We start from the raw sequence: 25372 nt of genomic DNA on the forward strand, positions 1-25372 counted from the left end.
AGATGGGACTCTATTGTTAGTGACGAATACTGACAAAAAGGAAATCCGTATGTTCAGCTAGGTCTGTACCCTAAAGCGCTGAAAATGTATTCACACATAGTTTATGATGTTATTGGAAGAATTAAGTTGTATATTTACGGAACAATTAAAAACAGTTTAAGATCTCTCTTGGTAAAAAACAAACATATTAAGACCGGACTCGATAATATAAATATTTAGACTATACTTTCTTATGATTGTTCCTCTCCATTGTAATTTAATAATGAATAAGTATTCAATATCAAATGATTACGTAAAATGTATGCATTGAAACCTGAAACTCAGTGAATCATGATTTCGAAGTGGACGCCCTTGTTCTGCTTTGGCAAAGCAGAATATGATTTTTTTAAGTTAATCATGCGTAAATTATGTTAACCGATATGAAGTTAGTCAATGAGAACGATATTTACATACAAATATAGCAACCAGCATTAGGATTTCTGTTGAAACTAAGTATAATAATCCACTCAGATATACAGTATCTATCTATATTATATAGAGATATTGAGATAATGCCTGAGCACACAAGACTGTGGGATATGCTGTAGGTTTCAAATAAGAAACAAAAGACAGTTAAGTTACATGAAATATGTGATACCTAATTGCTAAGTCTGAGTTCAGACAATCTAATTCCCAGCAAGTCTTAAACTCAGTCTAAGATTAAGAAGCCCCACAGCAAAGCCTACTAAGAAATTAAGGAGACATTAATGACAGACGAATTGTTTGTATGTAAATGCATATCACATACTGCAGCATAAAGGAATTTATTTCTTAAAAAATCTGGTATTTCCAGGCATAAGATGTATGCTAATCCACCTGAACATCGCCCTGACATTGGACATAAGTCAGGGTTGACAGGATTACTTGCAAATACATAGGTGTAAAGCATTTTTACAGCTAAGAAACCTTTGGGATAATTCTGAACTGAGTTAAATTACCGTGTAAAATCCAAAGACCAAAATGCTTCCAAATTACTGTAATCAAAATACCATTCAAGTAACAAGTGCAGATGCACTACTTATAGCGTTTTTCACACATAAACAGAAGAATGTCGTAAAATTTAACGGCTTGTGGTGAGATAACCGTAACATCTCAAGTGAAGTGTGTTGTTGTTGATGTGAAGAGAGTAGGTACGTACATATGAATGGTAGCTACAAGAATGATATATATTATATGTGAGAAATGTTCATCATATGTACTTTCTTCTAGTTTACCGTGAGTTAGTAGTATGCAGGACGAGAAAAGTTTTATTCTTCTTCTTGGGCTTAATTTTAATAATTTTAACAGGTATACCTGATAAAATTATTAATACACAATAATACACACGTGTAGCCACATAATATATCCAGATATACAATGTGAATTAATTTATTTGTCATCTTTACATTATGTGTTTTGACAAACGTGAAAACATGGCGTATACCAAAGAGAATGAAGACATTAATCAATGATATACCTAACTACGTATTACAGTACAGTAGATTAGTAACTCTCCCGTGTAAACACAGCATAACATGTGAATGAACGAACTCACAGGCATCATAATTACTCCAATTATCTGCTTATGTAATTTCATGAGGTCGCCGACAAAAATAGGGTCGTTAATATTCCAATTATTAATAGTCTGATTATTTCTGAGAAACCCTACAGCTGTTACTGGTAAATTAATTAAAACTTGAAACCAAGTCAAATTATGAGGCCCTAATTAGATTTTAAATTCATCAGTTTAACGTGGGAATTTTATATTGTACAGTTTTGACTATGAATGGTGTTTAATTTATATGGGTCCTTGGAATAGATATCTATTTCTACTTTTATGAAGACATCACTACATATTTCAATTATTTCAAGGATCAAAGAAATCAAGCTCTAGTGAAAACTTTGTTATACCCTGCAAAGCTGTGCTGTTTCGTTGCATTTATTTCAAACGTAGGTATACCAACATACCACCAGGTATACCACAGGCAAATCTTAAATAGCAAAAACATCTTTATAAGAAAAGTATAACGCTGGCTGCTAGACCAAAGCAAAATTGCGGGATATATAAGTATCAGTATCACGTTTTTGATAACAATCTAATCATAAACACTCCTAAATGACTTACCGACAGAGTTAACATATCTCTTCGTAAGTAACTGATATTATTCTATCATACTTATCAAGTGAACCTTCTATTCTTAAATATCATTGCCCTAGCTTTGTATGAGTCTTCATGACTCAGTGTTTTTTTCTGATGTAACTTGCAAACGACAACTGCACTTATTCTTTATCAAAGTTAATCTTAACGAATCTCTTTATCTCTGTAACAGTAACTGTTTCTAAGAAAACTGCAAAGATTTTCACAACATTATCTAATCTTCAAGGATAACCTTTCAAGGAAAAATACTATAAGTTAACCAAACTACAAAATTGCTCATTTGGTTTAAGTAAATATTTTTTTACCGTGTCTTTTCCTGTAAGTATTTTTTATCAGCGGGAAAATCCTCATGGGTCATGGACTATCCTTCACCTGGGAGCAGTAGAGAGGTGTGTACCTTCTAAAAACCACCTGGTGTTGCCTTCATTTACCTTTTGAGGATTAGTTTACCTATTCTTATCTGCCACCCGGAGCTGTAGAATTGTTCGAAAGAGTTACCAGCGACTCTGGTATATAAAGGGCTTAAGAAGGAACATCGGTAAGAGTCTGACGCTCCCCTTACGCTACACCCCTAGCGAGAGAGGTTATTTGATGATTTTCATATTCTATTTATTATATTCTTTTAACCGTTAGGCTAAAATCAAGCTACATTTTTATCTAACACAACGACACTTTGTCGTAGATACACATACGGAGTAAACCAAATGTTCTTCCCAATATAGCAGCTCAAAATACCATCCCATTCATCACGTTGGATATTTTAGGATTATTTAATTTGAAGAACGTGAAGTTAATGGTGACGAGAGCATTAAATGATGACGGCTATTCATTAATGTTCTGTTAAGTGTCAAAATAATGATACGAGGTGTATTATGAGCGGCTTACACGCAATCTTTGAAAATGATAGACTGAGGAACGTGGATTTTTATTTGGACGTAGTTCTGTAATTTACTGCGTATGTCATTTGTTGATTTATAACGCCTATTTAAATGCTGTTTACATTATGGTGTTTTATTTTCCCTAAGACAACTAGCCAGCAGCATAGAACAATTGCATAAAAAGAGTTTCTACCTGATACTTGATTGAATAATAGCTTAAGTGCCAGCTGTTAAGCCTTAAGTAGTACACATACAAACTGCAAAAATATTATGGAAAAGCCATCTTTCAGAAAATGCTTTTTATATAAAACACAATAATATAAAGTAATGCACGTAGGTTACGTAGGTTCTAAAAAGAGGCGCAAACAAGAGAGACACGACGAAGCATATCGATCGCGTCATTGTTTGTCGTACAGTTAGTGCGATCCCGCGGCTTTGCCTGCAAATTGTAAATTATCCGTGTCGTACCATTGCCGACCTTCAATTGACGTGTGAAGTTTTTTATTTGTCTCGTTGGCAATGATCATTTTAAAACGTATCTTTTTTAGATGGTATCTACTGTTTTTGTGCGAAACGGGCCGTGTATTTTTTTCATATTAATTCTATTTCAATCATGTGTATTGTTGACTGGTGTGATTGTTTCGCAGTCACTAAGAGCCATCTTCAGAGCGGCAAAATTATTTGACGCGACCTTTACGCATTGATCTACTAATTTGATTCGGTGGGCTTAAGAAAGCTCCACTTTTAAGTTATTCGTGATATTGTTCTGTAGTTATTATTATTGAAAATGCTACTCATATTAAAACCAACACGAACAGCTAGACAAAACGATTCCCGATGGCATCGTCTAGTTCAAAAGTTGATTCGCCTCTGACGTCAATGAAGGTATTATACATTAATTATGCAGCAGCTTATGGTAATAATATCTTCGCCGATTAGCGGGAAAACCACAGTTATGCAATAAATAATATTAAATATTCTTTTATATATTTTTAGTATCGAACCATTCATGTTATTAGTTTGTTTACCAATCCATAGATTAAAATTAAAATCCCGAGCAATTAGATATCTGTTTTGCATAGCAAAAGCTTGCCAAACATGCTTGTTTTTCTTCGTAAGCTGTAGGTATTAGTTCAGAAATTATGATTGGTTTTTCCTCTGAGAAAAAATAGCACTAAAGGTAGGACGTTCACAAAACTGACTAATTTGGTATGCAAGCAATTTATATAAGCAAAACGAACGCCATATAAGCTTAAGAAATACCTACATTAAAGCCTTATTCTTAAAACAGAAAATTACTCATTAATAAACTACTTAAACAGCTGTTTAAAATACCTATGACTTGAGTCCAATGTCACACAATGAACTAGGCAGAAACCTTGATCTCTGCGACGTCGGTATGACGTGATACAAAAGAAAACGTGCCAAATCTACATCCATTCAACAGAATATGAAAAACAAAAATATTCACAGAAATATAAATAAATATTAAAGCTATTATTCAAACTAATGATAACAAACAAAGTAATAGAAATGACGTAGCGAAACTCGTTTCTTGTTTAATTATTTATTTATTGAAAGGACAACTTGTTTTATTAATTCAATGCCACAACCACGAGCAAACGTGTAGTCAAATTAAAATAGAAAAACAGAGTTAAAAACACTTAGATAAACGTCCAAAATATCAAAATCAGGATTTTCGTTCGTCTTTGTCTTGAGGCACAAAGCTTCTCTCTTCTCTTATCTAGCAACAGGTCGAGAAATATGATGATAAAGATATTTTTTCCCTGTAAGGTCCTAATACATTCAAAAATAACAACACTGAAGGTAACACGAACAGCTGTGGAAACTGCAAAGGAATGAAAAACACTACCTCTACATAAAGCGAAGCATGAAATTATTTCTTTGCACAGCTGCCTGTAAGATGACTCAAGCTGAAAATATGAAGTTTGTATGGACCCATTGATGTCTCAGGATAATACCTTCATGATTAATTATGCTATGTACAATAGACCAGCTAATCAAACAAAGAATAATAATTCCAGGTAAGATAATAGCTACGTTAAAAGCACATAGGTACATGAATTTCATGCAATCAGAAATTCGAGACGTACAAACAAACGTGATTTTCTCATAAACACCATTACAAATCTGAGTCACATGCCCTAGAATCGTGAATAGAAAATATTGTACTATGCCCCACAAAAGGGCTTCCACAAAGTCGTTAGTTTCCGTTCGCCCCACAAACTGTACAATCGATACCAGTGGGTCGATGGCCTTACAACCTTATATGGGACAAGGCAATTACTAAAACATGGAAAATTGTACCATATAAACAGTTGGTAAGAGCCTCTGTAAACTTCGCTACAACTGCACCGAATTTGGAATGCAGTGCCAATTTATTTCACGAAGTTGCGAAAAGTTTGTTTTGCCAACTTCTGTCGCATTCTGCTTTTCCCGTGACGTTGGAAAAGTGCGTCAGTTTTTTTGAGGTAATATTTTATAAGAGGATCCGGTTAACTAGTCTGTGTGTTAAAAAATTTTTATGCGTCATAGGTATATATATATAGGTAAAATAGAAGTTTTTGTGTTCGGGGAAATACGTTCAGCTCTTTATTTAAACACCTCAGTGCGAAATAATAAACATAATAGTCTAGTCTATCGTCTAGATTAACCAAGATAGCTTAGCAAATTCATGGGGTGTTTCACTGCAATACGGTCAAAAAGTACGCAAGGAAAACCTAGAATAAAACCTCGAATGTGGGGCAGCAGTCTTATTGCAAATTATATCTTGAAGCTAATCTTAAGCGTACAAATCTCTTTCATCGTAAAACTACCTATCTTATTGACCAATAATCATTAAATCCAAGATAGTAAAAACAGATAAACTAATGAATGGGTGCGCTACTATTAGGAACTAACTCGTTTTATTACGAATATAAAATCCATTAATTTAAGACTTCTCTGAAATACTATTATTTAGCTTTTAATTATAATTATATTTAGTTTCATTGACCTCTGATTTTTCCAACTTATTATTAGATGTTTTTGCTATTTGCAAATTCTAGCTGAAATAATTCATGATCCGGAACACAATTTGCGCAAATCCAACGTTAATTTCAGCTTCTATCCTAGAATCTAAATGGCACCGTCGTTTCATTTGCATACGTATTTCATGCTGCTAATATTTGCGCGTAAAACAAGATCCTAACCGAATTAGCATTGGCATATCATAGCATGGCAGGAATGGCAGACTATTGGACGCCTCGAGCCGAAAATAGCAAGCATTAATAGTACACTTTATTCTCCAAGACTATTTCGCATTGAGTGAAATACGAGCGAATGTGTCCAGGATCCTGGACCGTCGCCAACTCTTTGCCAACGATATAGGCCTATGCTGGAAGATTTATTAAATTGGTTAATGTTACGTCATGGCGTTTTGTCACTCTTTGATGCCTATTAGTTTAGTTTTACCTTGATTTTAGAAAGGGTATCGGCGCTTCTTGTGTGTTAGTTTTTGCCATTGACCACTTTGTTTTAAAGGAGAATCTTTAAAACCGTTGAAGCCATTACTATAGCTTAACTTAGGATAAAATAACCATGTCTGTAGTGATGTAATTTTGCATACATTAAGATTCCTGCTCCATAAACCCTGTAATTAACACCTCATATCAGTTAGAAATGGCGCCAACGTAACGCTAGCCCATTGGGAAATGTAACCGTCATGCGATGCCCTGATATGAACCATACTATACGCAACTTCTGTCGCTATTTGCAACTTAGTTATTGATACTTTATAAACCCGTTTAACTGTATTGGAAAACATCCGTTTCTCATCCTTTGAAGAGTCTTATCGTGTATGTTAAAATATATTCGTCGGCTCTCTGAGTCATTTGTACAACTTTCTTTGAAAGCTTATGCAATTACCCGTGTACGTACTATATTGATGTAATATGTGACTTAAGCATCAAGTTAAGCTGCTTTCTTGTGAAATATGAATAATATTACTTACTCTACTTAATCGACATCAGTCTAGTTTCTAAGAAGTTTTGAAATCTATTCGTTGCAAAGCTATAATTTTAGCATTAAATATGTCATCTATTAATACCAGACCATAAACACTTCTAAAAACCACAGCAGCTGTAACCATACTTCATGTTACTCCATCCATTTCTCGGAAGATCTTTCCATTATCTGTGAACTTGTTGAAAAGTAACATTTATCTCGGCTGGCAACCCTACAAGAGCCGTATATCTCATCCATTACATCCTTGGCCACTCTAATCTGATCTACGAAGATTTATATATCAATCCTTCCTTGTGGTACAGCGATCTGAGAGTTGGTATAGAGTCATGTATCAAATGGATGCTCAACACTTTTATCGAACGATTTATCTAATTGCTACAGTTTTTATGTTCAACAGTGTTAAAGCCAACGATCTGAAAGTGATTAGTCTGTTTTATTGCGTGTCTTTTGGGTAGGCTTGATTTTGTTTGATTGAATTTAATGGTTCTAAGAGGAAAGGGCAACTTCAAGTCGTTTTTTGGCTTGAAAGATGTTTTGTGTGTCAAACCAAGTGTAAACAAGCGTAAATATTTCGAAAACAGTATGAATATTCTAAGAAATTAAAAACACAGTTCACAGGGATTATTCTTGTCAATCCGAAGAAGAATATCATATCATTAGCAGTCCATAACAATATGTCGATCTACCTACGAGTGTTTACCACAACACTATTCATAGAATGATACCACTCGGTATAAAAATACTCACGATGACAAAAATATATTGATGTTTTCGTATTAACGAATTCTATTTATGTATTAAAACCTTCAGATGTCAGTATTTCTGTATTCAATACTTGTATGGATTTGTTCTATATTTAGAGCTCTGAATAATTTATGTTGTTCGAAGATTTAATCAATGGAAAAGTTAGAAGTGTATTTTTTGGAACTTAATTTCAATACTAAAAGTAAGCTGTACATATTAAAAAAAGATTGAAATATCTATTTTATAATAACGGACTCTGTAAAAGCAAAATCAATTAGGTTCAATTAATTTGTAAAATTCATGACGTCTTCATACCACGTTAAACCAAATTGTTGTACACCTGCCAAATATTAGGGGTTAAAGTATGAAATTGCCGTTTTATTCTAGTAGGTTTTTGAATTGCCATAGAGTCTTCATGGTTTGAGGTTTTCGAATGGAACTTTTTTCACGTGGTTTCTGTGATGTTTTTCTTTTAAAAAATGTGAAACATTTGATTATCGATGTTCAATTGTTTTTGTTATTCAACTTAAACAAGAAAGATGGATACTGCGAAAATTTGAGTAATTTTTGAATATGAGTTCCGACGCGGGATTGAACGGCAGAAACAGCCCGCAATATCAATGCTGCATTTGAAGAGGTGTCTGCTAAAGAACGCGCCGTGCGATTTTGGATTAAACGCTTTCGTGGTGGAAACTTCGACTTGAAGAACGAGCCATGAGAAAGACCGCCTGACAGGTGATTAACGAGAAATTAAGAGAGACGGTGAACGCCGATCCTAGTCAAACTACCCAGATACCCAGCCGAACACCGAATAATGTTGAAAAAATTAGCAGTAAAACAGCCACGACTCATGAATCGACCTTCACCGCTATTGCTCCATGACAACGCGAGGCCTCATACAGCAAAATAAACCGTTTTAACTCTTCAGGAACTGCAGTTGGAAACTATTCGTCTTCCTCCATATTCGCCAGACCTTGCTCTAACGGACGACCATTTTTTTTTGTGATTTGGACAATTATCTACGTCACAAGAAGTTTCTTCCCAGGAGGCAGAACAAAATTCTTTCACACTGTTTGTGCAGTCTAGATCCTCAGAGTTCTATCGTAAAGGCATAAATGACCTTCTTATTAGATGACCGCAATGTATAGATAATAATGGCAACTATTTTGATTAAATAAGTTTGTTAAAACATAAAAAAAAATACAATTTAGGTTTTCAGTACAAATCGGCAATTTCATACTTTAACCCCTATTATTTGCAAAAATACGCTAACATTTATAACTGAAAAGTGTCCTTCACATCTAACATTCAGTCAGATACATTGACACTCGATTGTTCGAAAGAGTTTGGCTCTCGAAGAAACAAAAGTGGTTTTTAGTCAGTAGAAGTTTGACATTTCTTCCTACTGCACCCACGCTGGCAGCGGTCACCTGATGATTTCCCATCACCAAAAGAAAACATTCACATCATTTAGCACGAACAATTTAATATTTCCTAACAAAATATGTTACAAAAAGATATGTTTGAATGAATCCAACGGTATATTTTCTGTGGAATCTTGACCGCAACTATTGATTCGTTCAAAGAAAGTCATATACTCAGAAACTGACGTCATCGTCAAAATATCCAAGCTTTATGAAGCGATGACTTCTAGATAGTCCAAGTCATGGCTTTCCGTACATTGTTAAAAGTTATGACTTTTGTCAACCAAAACCACTTACCTATGCGCGTGACAGGAATATTTTTAAGATAGGTATAGTATAGTATCCTCTTAAGCTACACCAGAATTCCTTAGTACGGGAGACGACCGTGTTGTGTTTTTCTCCTCATCCAATACACTTTTATCTGTTAACTTATCATCTACACATACATTCACAAAGGGTGATGAAAACTCCTCAACCATGCTATCCACTGCACGACTATTTTAATACACCCCAACGTCACTCGTAAAACATATTTTTACGACACAAAGACACTATATTTGGCTTATGACGTCATTATTAAGCATAGACCCACCTACACAAGTTATAACCTTTTCAATAATGATCATGAGTAGTGACTCGTCACGCCGCCATTGAATCCGCTAAGCCTAATAAGGAATGCTCAGTAGGCGCCAAGTTTACCGAGAAATTGTGCATTATAGACTTGTTAACAGTAGGCTTTATTGCAGTGACTAATCCTTATCTACCTACTGATATTTGAATACAATAGTTTGTTAGTCTGTCATGGAAAATTGCTATAAATGATTTTGAGAAATATCCAGCTGCCAAGAAAACTTATTTTATAAAACTTCCGTAAATAGCAGGTTTCATATAGTTTTATAGGCATTTTTAAAGGTTAAGTGCAGCACGCTCGCTCTTTCTTAGATTATAATGCTATCACAGTCGTGAGGTCATCTTGTCTGTCACATCCGTTTCATTGAAGTGCACCGACATTGTGTTAGTTCGTGTGGACAATATCAACTTAACCATTTTATTTGATAGTTCTAATTGGAATATGGTACTAAATAGAGGTCCTTTTTGAGATGTATCTCTGGACCTTCAGCTAATAGCTGACAGGTACTGTCCCATTTTTACTTTCATGAAATCCGAAGCAGTGTTCAAACTAGACGGGAGTTATAGTTAATTAAATAGTTTATTTACTAAATACTGTGTAAATCTTGACAGAACAATTAAAAACACTAAAACAGAACCACTTTTACATAACAGCAGTACTCGAGGAACTACAAATGATTGCGCTTGTGAAACAGAGCGACTTGTTGTGGTGGTGTTCCACAGATACTCCTCGGACCGTGACCAAGTAGCCTACTGATTACCTGACACTTGCTTAAGTGAAAATAAAACTATCATAATAAAATAAAACTAACTAAATTCTCAGAAACTAAGAACTTGAAGACACTAATCTGGAGTTATACGTGGTCAGTTTAGCAGTAGTAACTAGTAGGTAAGGGGCTTAATGGGTTTCCAAGTGTTTCATAAAGATTCACACTTCTTTAGCTGAAGTGGGACCAAGTGCATGCTTTAGAATTTCACACATATATGTATCTAACGCAGGATGTAGGTAAGTGTAACCAGACCAGATCAGACGGTGATCGCCACTAAATTCTATCAATGGGTGGTAGAATGGCATCGAAACTATCAATCAATGACGACCAATATATACCATAGCAAGGATTGATTGGTTTGTTAAGCTTAAACATTCCAAAAACAAGCGGTAGTATGCCTTCATCAGCTGAGCCATCTGACCAACGTAATCCGAGTATGCGTAACCGAAAAGAAAGTCCCTTGTTGATATTTAGCGAGAATTCCAAAACTCTCACAAGAATGGCTTTGTTTACTAACAATGGACCAACAATTGGTATGCGTTTATAATAGACTATGACTCGAAAACAATTCGTATGACTCGCTTACACTCTTTGTCAACACATCATCATCATAATACGGATTTTGGTATGTTTTGATTAAATTGTTTAGATAACATCGAATTTGAATCTGATCGGAAGTAAAAAGATAACATTGGAGAAAAAATTGGCAATTAAAAGAAGGTAATAATCACGTCAAAATAAAAGCCAATGGTCACAGTTTAAATATCTTAAAATGGTAACCCTTAAAGTAGTAAGTCATTGTTGTTTATGAGAACTTTTCAAAAAAAAAACATTCCTTATTTGGTGCGGTTTTAGGGAAGGCGACCAGTTACATACATACTATACATATGAACAAGGCAAAACATTGCAAGGAAAAAGGGCCTAAACATTATTGGATAATCATTGATTTTAATTCAACCATTAAAATTCATCAATTCGGCAAGCAGTAGGCCGTACCAGTCACGGGTTTCACAACAAATTACAACATAGGTACTGTATACCGAAATGCAATTGATACAAGTGACATGGATCGCAATCACACCCCGACCGACCTCATGTTACTAACTACACTAATAACATTAAACAAGTATTTCAACAAAAACTGGACGCGAAAGAAAACCATCTTCACGCACGACTTGTAACGATCTCACAATATATAATTGTACTTAGATATGAAACGTGACTAAAACTGAAACTTATTTGGCATAAGAATACGTCAGACAAACACGGTATTGCAACAGCTCCAATTTTTTTAGCTCGAGCTAGACCAAAATTGCTTTCGAGATATTGACGCAATTACCTAAGTAGGTATAAGTTTCAATTTAAAAGGCCGGATTCTTGTTATCAAAGCAATGGCAAATCTAGGTCATAATCAGAAACTTGTTGAGGTAAAATACGCCCATTCAATTGTTTCCAGTACAGGACTCCAAATCATAAATCTTTCTCTGTGTGAGAGGAGGCCTGTGCTGAACACTAAAATGGCTGGTGATTGTGATGGTGAAACAATAAATCGAAATTCTTGTACCAAATATACGTAAATAAGTGTTAATCAGCAACATTACGGAACACTTGTACGTTTCCTAATCTTCCAGTTAAGGCGAGCCGTGTTCTAATCTCAGAAATAGCATCCAGTAAGGCAGACGAAGCAGTTTTGCACTGCTGTGACCTTTCGACGGCACGCAAACCTCGGTTGCGACCAATCGGAATTACTATAAAAAGAGATAGAGCTGCTATTCGATATAATAATAGACATGAACTCAACAATAGTCTAACATGATGATAATATATTTTGTGTTTTCTTTCCAGATTCCGTGTCCTGAATTTCATCCGAGGTGGAGAAAATTTTTGGTAAGCACTCACTTTTACGGCTAAACTGTTGGATGGTAATATCATTAGTAATGCTAAGGAATTCCCTTCACGTCCTCGACATCCGTCCTTACGGCATCCGCATTAAAACGACACTTTTTATACCACGACAATGAAGCCATATCCTCTAATGTGAGGAAATGCAAAAAATCGGAAGTGTTCTCAAAATAGATTTCCTGAAAACGATGTATTGTAATGAGATGAGTGTTATACAACAGTGGTTGGTTTTTGCACAGCTTTTTATATTGTTGGTGTGACGAATGTGCAACACCGAATGCCGACCATGGTTGCGCAATTTGAGGTCGATGCCACCGCTCGCCGCTATCGATCTACTAAAACTGTTTATTTCTTTATTGATGCTGGTTCTCTAACGAGCCAGGTATCGTCTGATTAAACACTGGCTTGTTTCTTTTTTAATATTCATCGTTTAGAAAGTGGAAGGAAACATGAATCGAATGGCGGGGTGTAAACATGTATGGCATTAGAATCTTGGTCGATTTAATGTTGCTCTTTTAGAGTGATCCAGTTTTTTTGCTAGTGTAGATTAAAATTCCCACCAGAGGAGATAGCGTACTAATAGCCACTGGATCTCAAGGCCAGTCGTTATGCAAATGAGTGTGATGCATGTGTTTTCGGTCTATTTGATTTCTATTGAATTTCTCAAACGTCTGTCTGCACTGGCCTGCATTCAATGTTGCGGCAACGAGTCGAAGTGAAACGCTTCAGAAACTATGTGTTTGGTAATCTTGCTAACAATACTTGCACATTTTTAACAACGGGGTGCTATAACTTCTTTGTATATTAACAATTGGTTCATTTCTTCACAATATTCAAATCACTATGATTTCATTCTAAAAAGTCATTTGGTTGAATAGTTTCATTTTCAGCGCTATTAAAATAGATTCTATTGCTCTATAAAAAGTTTATTACAACTTTTATTTCTACACACTTAAATAGTAATTTTAGTGTTCGGTCTTAAAACAGTAGATTGTTTATTGATGAAGAAAAGCTCTTTAGGAAATAAAAAGCTAAATAAATGGTAAACTTACAAATGTCACGTTTTACTGGTTCTAAAATATAGTTTTTTAGTATCTGCTTCCTATCGTTGTCCTTATCGTTGTTCCTATGAGTAAAAAACTATCAATGAAACTCTAAAATGCTAGATTCGCTGTGACTCGATTCGCCATAGATGTGAAATCAAATTCATTTTGATAATCATAGGTACGTGTTGCTGAGCACACTAGTTTCTCAAGCTTTTGAATAACTGGAAATATCCCGTTTATAGAAATACAGGGCCTTCAGGCAATCGCATAAATTAAGCTTGTTTTTCCTCTGAGGAAATGTTTTCCATCTTCCTCGATCTATACCAGTTTATCTTGTCCAAGCTTCTCAGCAAGTTATCTATTTAAACAGTAATATTTTTCTCTGTAACAGTTGTTTCTGACTGGCGGTTTTCGGCTATTTGGCGCGTATCAGACCCGAGCGTATAACATGCGACACATTCAGTTTTCAACGTGTGGTAGTTGTCAGTTGTTTTCTGTCGCGCGTCGAACGGTGTCGCTCGATAAATCCACTAGTGTGATAACGTTGTACTATATTTGAAATTAGCTCGAAAACATAAATTATAATTTGATTAAGCAACAGACTTTTATGAGTTACTTAATCGGAATTGGTATCTAATAAATAAATGAATATATCGAATAAGTGCACACGTAATGAAAAACAGTTACAGTTAAACTTTTTATTACTTTCTACGGTAGTGTAGCTCACATATTATTATAATAATAGGTATGCTATTATAAGGCTACATGCACGCCATCATAAAATATTGCATAGCGTCGCGTTTCGCTATTATTGATGTTTATCCAAAAGATACCATCTGTTTTCCGCAACTCTTTGACGTATAAATTGACCATAAACCGGAAATTTGTTCGGAGGGTTAAAAGGCAGAAGACATTGATTGAAAAAAGCCTCTAGAGTGTATATGCATGCTAACAAAATAACCTTATAGTATTCTGATTACACGGCGAAAAAAAACTCATTCATAAAAATCTTAGGACCCGTACGAACAAATCACTCACTTGCGTCTTCAGTTTATGTCATAAAAAAGTCACACGTCTTAGAAGAAAGTATCACCATTACCTGTTACTTATGTCATATTAAAGCTGTTAAATTACTCTTACTTCACAAATAACCAACAGTTACAATAAAAGTTTCTACAACTGTTTTCACACAATATAACTCAATGAAATTTCAATCGAAATGTAAACGTTTGCATCGACTTTCACAACCATTTCGCCACAACATAAAAGTATTGTAATTGTTGTCGCGAATAATTGCTACCAATAACAATTTGCAATAGTTGTCTAACAAAGAGTGTTTTTGTGTTCCCTGTTAGCTCGTCTATTTATCGATAATACCGTTATATTAGTTCTTGTTGCATAATTATCAGTCAACTGTTTGGATCGCGAGCCGCGCAGTCGACGACGGCAGTCGGCCCTCGCCTCGCCGGTAAAGAAGCCAAACTACCCTTTAAAAAATAAACAAAAAATAAAACCTCATTTTGAAAAGTGCTATTTATTAAAACGTTCGTGTGCAGTTTATAATGAATGTGGTAACGTGTGTGGTTTCAATAGTGACAAAGGTGTTTATTCTGTGTTCACGTCGCCAGAGAAAGTTTAAACAAATGCTTTGAATCTGGAATTTCTCAACGCGACGTGGGACCACGTAACGAAAATGCTTATTTAATTAATTTGACCTTATTGTTATCAGTAGAAAAGGGAGTCCATTAAATCAGATGCTATATTTTCAGTGTTAAAAATTAATTAGCATTTGGGGTGTTCGGAATTTAGATTACAGTGAGTTAGATTTAGGCAAATAGTCCGCTTAAATAACGTTTCATACAGGTTTGGGTAATACACAAGACCCATAAACAGTATTCATTCGTCCATAAAGTTATCGAAATCGCAGGAAACGTCAGTATTTTTTGTATCATCGTATACAAATCAATACATTGTTGGGTAATGTTCTAATGTTAGGTTGTAGAAGGATGAGCTAGTTTTGCGCAAATCGGTCGCAAGGAAACGGCAATTTCACTCGCGTGTTTGCTAATTATTAAGGTGTTTGTATATTTATTGCCAATACGAAACAGCTGTGAATTACCGAGAAAATTTGTAATGCGATTCAGTTCAGTAATTTTTTGCACGTTCAAACCAAAATAATTTCAAAAAGCTGACTGTAAAACTTATTTGGCCTTACTACAAAAACTTAAACGCCTGTTTTACACCTTGTCTAAAAAATTGTGGCTGCAAAATGAACCATATGTCAACGTCATAATTTGAATTTTTTTTTAGACAAGGCTTAAACTGACGTTTAAAAGTTTTTGTGGTAAGACGGATTGTATCTTATCCAGTCAAACGTTATTAACTCGAACCTAGAAAACATTTCAGAAATTAGATTATTCGGTAACTTAATTTAAAATTATTCCATGTTAAATTAAAAGGAATGAATGGAACAAACCTTGGAAGACTCCTCCAACCTCTTTGCTCCCGACTACCAAGAAGGGTTATTAATAAAGATTGTAAATATTATTTTATTAAAAATAAACAAATTACAAGAGACAGTGTTCATCAATGACGAACATATGATGACAGTTGATAAAAATGCCTGTTCAGAGAGCGTTAAGTCATCCCCCACGTCCGCAGATTGTTTTAATTTATCCAACGACAAATAATTAACACATTGATGCATTTCAATCACATTCTTACACACATAATCGCATGATTCTTGAAAGCATTTTAAATAACAGTTAATGACGTGTAAAGTTTTAATTTCTGAGTTAACTTTGACAACTCATACCAAACGTAATCAAGCAGGTTCATTTACCTATTGCAAATCTTTAAGAACTTTACTTAACTTCTTTTTGTTCACGTGAATCATTGTTTTATTTACTACAGCTCAGCTCACAAAAACAACCATAATTTTACGATTGTAATTCGAAAGGTCAAGGTTAGAATATTAGCAGGATTTGACATTCACGCGGTTTGAAATAAAGACTGAAACCGTAATGCATTTACCGTAACATTATTCGCATTCAGTGAGCAATGCAAGGCAAAACAATTAAACATACCACTGTATATTAATCTCGGTAAACGCAAATTCCATTAAGTCGGTACCAGCCACTCCTCTCACGGCAAGATCCGATAACACAGTTTTCTTATCAAGTACTATGTCAACGCTGAACGCAAGTTTCTGCCACGAAACATTAACTTTCACGATAACTACAATTGCTAAATACAATACACGAACGCTTTTAATATTAAACAATGGCTGCAAGAACAGGATATTATATAGGATTTAGTACTTATGATGATAAAGTAAACTTTATTATACAGTGGGCAGAAATTGTACTGAAAATCTTGGAAAATAACATTTCTGAAGTAGGTACGTAATACACTGCTGTATTCGTCTTTCTTCTTCTTAGCTCTACCATGCATAAAACAATATAAGTAGAACAGTAGGTACCTATGCAGATACTGAAAAAAACTTGAGATTTATGCATTCCAAATGAAGTAGGCAATAAACAGTTTTGTCACATTCACAGACGTAATTTACGATGAGAAAATCGTTGACAACGTAATGCATTACTCACTTGTAGTATGATTTGTTAATGATCAAAGTGAAAAATTGAGACATAGCAATGATACAATTTGTAGCTAGCATAAATCAAACAAAAGGCATTCAATAATTTCTCATCTCACTAATGACAAATCATTAGCTGACGTGATCACATTCTAAACACTGCAATCATAAGAAATCGCAAATGATTGAATTTGTTTTGGTATCTTGTGAAGTGAATGAATAGATTGGGCTATTGTGACGTTTTTATCAAAAAGGACATTGAATTTGGACTGATGTGAAGTGATGACTGGTCTCAATGCTGACGTCGGTGTCAGAAGTGGTGGTTCTGCTGCGAAGTGACACGTATGACGTGTTTCGTCTGTTGGAAGCCTGGTGGCAAGGCTTGCTGCTGCTAGGGAGATTGGTCCTTTGGTACTGGCGATTGCTACAGGAGGCTTATGGTGGGCTACTTTTGATTCTGGATTGCACCCTCGTGTTATTTGATTATTAGAGTTTGTGGCACAATTTTGCATCAAGTCAATTCTAAATATGTAGTTTTGAACTGTGACTGTTAATAGATTTAACGCGTAACATGGTAGCAAGCATCATCGGAAACTTGTCGAAACATTTATCAAAGTTGCAACAAACTGGAACCAGTGGGAGTTTCAAAGAGAACAATAGTTGTCGTTTCGCTTCACCCAACTCGTTGCAATCTGATTTTGGTCCTTTTGTACAACAAACGAACGCCTGTGTATTCTGTCAATACGTTAAACAGTGTTTCTTCAATCTTTTCGTAATTAAAACTGCATGCTGTAAAAAATAAAAGATACTGAATGTTTTTATTATCTTACATGATCATAAAAGTAAATTGAAACGGCTGTAACGTTCAATCAAGATTTTTACACAATCATTTTATTAACCAAAGAGTTTCTCTTTCTACGTAATTAAATAGTTTTCTCATGTTGTCTATGGTATCTTAGTGGCATCGAGTGTTAATCAACAACTCTAGATAACAAAGATAGCGCTATCGGACATTTAAATACTTTGCTACTTATTCACTTTGTAGACCGAAGAAGGAGGAAAACGAGTTTCATTAATTAGAAACATTTTTAAAACAAATAGAGCATGTGTAATCTGAGATGGACTTAATTCTTAGATACTTAGCATCAGGTATATTAAATTTCAGTTCAGTGAAGAAATAGTTTGTTTTCTTAAGAAACACTGCAAACGAAAATCCATGTAGGCTAGAGTAACCTTGTTGCTTTGATTATTTCTGAAACTTCACCTCGTTCTCAATGGTTTTGTTGCGTGACTATGGTTGGGGTCAACGGCCGCGTTCCTAGAATTAACAATATATGCTGAATATGTATGTTTATTGGTCTGTCTGTCGTGTTTCAGAGCTGAAGGTGCCTGAGGAGGCAATGATGGCGCCCAGCGTGTTCCAAAGGACCAAGTCGCCGCGCACCTCACCAGGAAACTTACCTAGGAAACTACAGGTGTGTACTCTTCTATTCTTACGATAAAAATATAAAATATATCCTAAGGATGTACTGGTGTATACTGTACCTACCTAAGCTCTGTTTAGCTGCACTGAAAGTACTCTTAAGTATGCTCAGTCATATATGTATTATTGGCCCTTAAAGACATGCGTTATTCGTGTAAAAAAAGCTATACAAATACATAGGCTCTTTAAACGCATTCCGCTAATTAAAACAATGACAAATACTCGTATGTTTGCAATTCGATACAGGCGGCATTTTGTAATGTTATTTACACCATGCGGGTAAAGACGCCTAACTTTCTATTAGCAATTTAAAATTACCTACAATAATATGCAAAATTGCAAACTAGACATAAAAAAGTGTATTTCAAAAATATTTGCTAAGCATCGTAAGATAATAGCCTATTAATAGCAATGCTGGCAATTTGCATATTTACATACATGACTTGATACTTTTCCATAAACTCTATACATTATTGCTTTGTTTACCTCTGTGTTCATAATGTACTTTATAGCTTGGTTAACTTTTCTTTGAAATTATTTTTAAACATTAACACCTACAGTCAGACGCAAAAGTTTATTAAAATAGAATTCTGAAGACAATTAACTTAAAGATAAATACTAATTAAGAATAAGACGGGATTACCTAATAACGCTATTTAGGCAAAAGACGAAAATATAAGGCTTCTGTCACCATTCATAAGACTTCGATAAGAAATTGCACATTTGACGTCGCTACTTAACGAACTGTGGAATTAGGGTTACCTACTTCTTTTAGACTTAATCAGCCAAAGCTACAAAGTTATTAATGACATACCTATTTATTATTTATGAAAACCTGCCTTCTGCTACTAGTTTCATCTGCGATCTATGGGAACTACTTGTCGCCACCATAATAATAAGCAGCATATATTTTCAGTCTATCAAACAAATTGAGCATTCCGAGAAAACGCGTTTGAGAAAGCAAAACGTAGAAACTCTTCAGCTTTATAATATTAGTAAACATATATTTTCATGCAAAAATATCGCATCCTAAACAATACTTTTCCCATGTTTCAGAACGGCACAGAAGCATCCGGCCAGTCGGACCCTACAGCAGACTCCAGTCCAGGCAACTCCATATCCGATGCTGAGAACTTCGAGTGCTACGGCGAGGGAGACCACGACGCTCCAGCTAACACGTTAGTCTTCTGTTCTGACTTACCTCCATGATCAGAACACGTACAGCCTTGTTGTTATTCCACGGCTTTCCTTCGCTCTATGGCTCCTCTCATACAGAGTAGGGATGGGCGTTTGGCCACGGTAACAGATCTAGTAATATGTGGTCTGCCATCACGTCTATTCAATGTGAATTAGATTGAATCTATAGAACAGATTTTGAGGGATACATACCCATGGAGAAACTTAAATTAAGCGACTATCTACTTGCTTAACTGCAGCTCATAATATAATAAGTGGTACCTAGCTTGTCTAGAAAATATGTAGATATGTATGGCAGAAAGGCCCTTGTCTCACTATAGTTTTACGTTTTTAGTAACTTGACAAAACTGCTAAAGCTTCTATTTACTTACCTACTCACTAAAGACGTTGAATAACAAAATTAGTCTATGTTTTATAAGACAGATAACAATCATATCTTCAGAGCAAATATTATGTCGTGTTTCAGTAATTTATGTAAAACTAGTTTAAATAAAACGATAAATCACAAAAAAAAATAACGATAATATTAAATTCATATTCCACGTTCCGTTCGGAGAAATTGAGCATTCGGAAGTCGATAAAATATTGTGCATATAAATACGGAATTATTGTTACGTTATGCTTTGTATTTATAATTTTACATAATCTATTAATTTACTTATTTTGTTATAAAAGTAGTCGTACGTTTCCCTAATTTAAGTTTCCAAGCTGTAGGATATGCTTATAATAGTAGTAGATCCATATTGAATAGACTGATTATGATGACGTATTCGGTCTCATTTATTTAAATACTTCTGTTAGAAGACACGAGAAACAAAAATCTGAAAGAAATAAAATTAATAGAAATAACGATAACTACTTATAATCAAAAATAATGGCTTCATCAAAAATTATGGAGTTCTAAGGTGTTACCTTTCTTTTATAAGTGTACAAGTATGTATTTTTCTATACATGGGCGTAGCCACACTGGGGCAAGCTGGGGCACTTGCCCCACCCTGGGCCCTGGCTCTGACCTATAAAGTGTCTGATTAAACAATGTTTTTTTTTACTAACTCTAAACATGTCGACTTTGAAAAGAGCGCGATCAAAACAAAATGCACGCTCGAGTTCCCGAACGTGCGCGGTGCGCGCGTCATTTGAAAGCGAGCCGTATTTCCTAAAAGAATAGGTGCTATGTGACGTAGCGAGCCGAGCCGTCCACCTAATCCAAAAAATAATGCATTGAAGGAGATGGAACTGGTAGATGTGATCAAAATTTCGGAAATGCAATTTTATCCTAGTGTAAAAACCGTGCTTGCCCAGCCATGTACGACCAGGGGCCCGATTCTCCTAATTTTACTTAAGCAACATACGATTCACATTCGACTGCGATCCAATCCCGACTCGATTACGATTGAAGCGTATGTGGCATTCCGCTATTTTTTCTTTGAAATAAACGTTTTTATCCTTTTCTGTCATTCAATAATGAATCATTTTGTCTGCAAATGATTTACGATTTCAATATGATTGTAGAGCAAACTACCGTACAGATCAAAATCACCAAAATAGCAGACCAATCAAACCAATCGAATGTCGTTGGAATTCGATTGGTCTTATTTATATTAGTAGCATAATGCCCGATATGGTTAAAACGGGTGTACTACGCCGAATCGAATAACAAATAATCGAATATCAATTGATCGACCACTATAAATCGAAATTCTAAATACTCGAACATTCATAATATCGAATGGTTATTAAATCGAACATTCAATACATCGCGCAGTCAATACATCGAGTGTTCAAAATATCGAATGTTTGTTTGATCGAGCGTTAAATGCATCGCATACTCATCCTATCGAAAAATCTGTATTTTTTATGAATACAAGAAAAACTCAAAATTTTATAATAAAACACATTTTAATATAGTTTTTATTATTATTTAATATTTTTTCAATCGCATTATCATCCCTTTTGCCTCTTCTTTGTAAAGTAGGTCTTCCCAATCCCGCGTTTGCCTTTTCAATTCATACAAAAATTTTAAATGTACCTTTAAAAGATAAGAATTAAAGAATAAAATGTGATTTATTATAAAATTTTGACTTTTTCTTGTATTCATAAAAAATACAGATTTTTCGATAGGATGAGTATGCGATGCATTTAACGCTCGATCAAACAAACATTCGATATTTTGAACACTCGATGTATTGACTGCGCGATGTATTGAATGTTCGATTTAATAACCATTCGATATTATGAATGTTCGAGTATTTAGAATTTCGATTTATAGTGGTCGATCAATTGATATTCGATTATTTGTTATTCGATTCGGCGTAGTACACCCGGTTAAAACTGCTATTGCGATCGTATTGCGATTCGATTTCTGTTCGATTTTGACATTATTAACTTAGGAGAATCGGGCCCCTGTATAATAGAACGATCGTTTAGCACAGTGGTTCTTAACCGGTGGTCCGCGGACCACTGGTGGTCCCTGGAGGCATTCCAAGTGGTCCGCGAAGCTTAGCTGCGCGACGTTGCTATACGTTATCTAACTTTATTTTTATTGACTTATCTATGCGAGCGGGGGTTTTCGTATGGACGTATATCGGGTGTGTCGTACTCGTACCTAGTCCCCCATTCATGAAAATGTAAATTTGGGCGACATTTTACGTAGTTTTTGGTTTTGAGTCTAAAAAAATAATTAAAATTTCGCGCTCGCTTCGCTCGCGTATTCAGAAACTATATTATTTTTGTATTTGTCAAGAAACAAAAAGTTAAGTACGTTTGGGCTAAATTTTACGTAATATTTGGTTTAAGTCCGATAAAAATTTCGTGCTCGCTTCGCTCGCGTATTTGGAAACTACGTTTCAAGTTTTTCTTTCTTTGCATTTGCTTATCTAAACAACTGCCGACATGCGTTTAGCTTGGAGTAGTACTGTACCAAAGATTCTGAAATTAGTAAAGAGTCACAAAAATCTCATTAAATTAAAATCTGTAACTTTTCGTTTTTTGCTAAAAAATACATATAGGCCTGTGTATGCTAAGTGTGCACAGAACAAGGGTCTCAGAATCGAAAAATATTTTTTAGAAGAAGTGCTTAACAGGTTCTGCCAGAACCCACGCCGTCTTCTCTTGAAGTAATATTACTCATATACTTAAGATATAACTTTAATTTATAAACACCGAGTATTCATAAATAGAACTATAAAATCTGTCCTGTGTGTGATTGTTTATTTTCTGTACCTGAAAATATAAACCTCTCAAATTAAGAGATTAACAAGTCTGAGATTAACGGCTCAAGATACAAAAAATCGGAGGGCCCCCGGGGGATAGGTTGACTGCTGCCCCACCCTGAGCCCAAAGCTGGCTACGCCCATGTTTCTATATATTTAATAATTTAAATCCTTACAATACGTAGACCTTTACGTACATATTAGGTACAAATACATATTTTGATACAAAACTACTTTTAGAAAACTTTCGATTAATTAGGTATCAACACAAGAATTTTGATGCAACTAACGATCAATTTTGACTATTGCCATCATTTAATATGCACCAAACCAATTTTTAATTAGGATTTTATCCGGGCATCATTTAATTATTTAGGTTTATCGTATCATAATATTTCTGTTTCGTCAGTCCACACAAAAATATTTTTTTATGTAAAATTAACGTTGTTCTAAGTAAGAAATGTTTCAACAAAATATCAAAGCGGTGCCGTTTAGACAGCATAAACAAACATTTGTTATAGTTTTTATTTATCAACATATAGGGCAGGCAACTGTATCATAAAATGACTTCCGCAATTGCAATGGCGATGCCAGAAGTTTTCTCTATGAACTATACAACATTATAAAGAAAAGTAGGCCATACTTACATGTTTTATGGCTTATGGAACATGAAATTACTGTTACAGTTCCAGAATAACTGAATAACCTTTTGTTACACAAGCTTCAGGCACACACTTTAGATATTGCATATTATCCAGATCTGTACCCCTATCATGAATTTAAAGCAATAGTTCTTTTTGTATGGCAATAGTTCCGTAAGTGAGCGCTAGAGGCACTGTTAAAATTGGCATACCTACAAAAATGTTGAAGACAGTTCCTTTTGGTTATAAGTGGAATACTTGTGCGTAATAACACGTTCATACTATTCCGATAAATAAAATATATTATTGCCAAGTTTCAGCAGAATCCATCAAGTGATCCTAAAATTTCCACTTGTATCTTTTGTCGACATCCTACATCTTCATGCAGTCTTGGAGATGATCCTCTCTGTTTATAGTGTGTCGCATTTTAAGTAAAATACCGTAAAATAAAAGTAAACTTGCAACTGACTCATACATTTTCTAAGCATGTTTTGCTATATTGAAAGTTTATGGCCTGAACAAATTGCTTAGTTCCAAACACGACGCGCTGATCAAAATTTAATATAATATACAGCTGAAAAGTTTACGAGGCTACGTTTTAACGTAACGAGCTGCTCTGCAAACTAAAGCTCTGCTCTTAAGTATTTGAAATATAGCAGAACTTATATATTAGTTTATTTAATTTTCCTTTTCTCAAGAGTTTTTTTTTTACTTGAACATTGATCACCTACAACTTAATATCGTTCTGTAATAAATATAATCATATCATGTATCATGAAGTCACTGAATCTTGGTGCGAAAATTTACAGATTTTTTTAATGCCATTCACAGAAACTAAGTCCTACTGGATCGATTTTCCCAAGATACTTTTTCCCACAGTATTCTAGCTAGCTTTCCCCTACCGTGTATGCCGGTACCGTGCGAAAGCGAATTTCCCCCTAATTAATGAAATTTTTGAAACTAAATAATATTTTCTCTTACAGAGTAGAAAACGGCACGAGAAGTCCTGGCAACCCACTGAACAGACACTCTTGGACTAGAACAAGTTTAAGGCGAACCCCACCGAGGTAGGTGGAAAGCATTTACTAAATACATACACTTTTATTCACTAAAATAAAGTTTTAGATACACACTCGTAGTAAATAGTATTGGAAATAGTTTTGTTTAATGTTTTTGGTGATTTTACGCACTGAATAGAAGATTCGTTAATTCCAAAAATGTTACGAATGTTCTAAGCCCTTCTAAGTCTGCTCTTAGAGTTATGAATAATGCTTTTGCACAAATTAGTTTACTGTTTTTTTATTAAACCTAATTGTGTCATTGTCTAACGAATTCTTAAAAATGTTCATTTAATTTTTAAAAGGATATTTCAGACTGTCTTTTTAGTTTTACAAATAGTTTCGGGCTCTTACTTTTAATTGTTTTTACTATATATGTTATTACTTTTCTTTAGTTTGTGTTCACTTAATTTTGTTTTGTTGTATTTACCTTTTCTTTTTGTTTGCTTTTTATCTATTATTTGTGTTGTGTCGTCCGTAGCCACCAGGAGAACTTGCCGCATCGGCGATGGGGCTCCATGAGACAGTAAGCTATTACTTTAGATATTTTTTGCTATTGAATGTAACAAAACTTTGCTGTAAATATG

At 34.8% G+C, this 25372-nt stretch overlaps 1 protein-coding gene across 5 annotated transcripts in view; it reads left to right on the forward strand.

The window, feature by feature from the left end:
* The window catches only part of LOC124635259 (rab11 family-interacting protein 4), a 75179-nt gene that overhangs the window by 11013 nt on the left and 38794 nt on the right, over positions 1 to 25372 (forward strand). Inside the window, exons 2-6 of one of the 5 annotated variants that reach the window (XM_047171122.1) lie at positions 12494 to 12535; positions 18572 to 18669; positions 19734 to 19855; positions 24711 to 24794; positions 25267 to 25311. In XM_047171122.1, coding sequence (XP_047027078.1) covers positions 18595 to 18669; positions 19734 to 19855; positions 24711 to 24794; positions 25267 to 25311 — 326 coding nt within the window. In that variant the 5' untranslated portion in view covers positions 12494 to 12535; positions 18572 to 18594. Of the gene's footprint in view, positions 1 to 12493; positions 12536 to 17399; positions 17635 to 18222; positions 18344 to 18571; positions 18670 to 19733; positions 19856 to 24710; positions 24795 to 25266; positions 25312 to 25372 lie in introns of those variants that run through there. The other 4 variants (XM_047171118.1, XM_047171117.1, XM_047171120.1 and 1 more) reach the window with 4 other exon arrangements.

The sequence above is a fragment of the Helicoverpa zea genome, chromosome 12, assembly GCF_022581195.2.
Source record: "Helicoverpa zea isolate HzStark_Cry1AcR chromosome 12, ilHelZeax1.1, whole genome shotgun sequence".
NCBI classification, from domain to species: domain Eukaryota; kingdom Metazoa; phylum Arthropoda; class Insecta; order Lepidoptera; family Noctuidae; genus Helicoverpa; species Helicoverpa zea.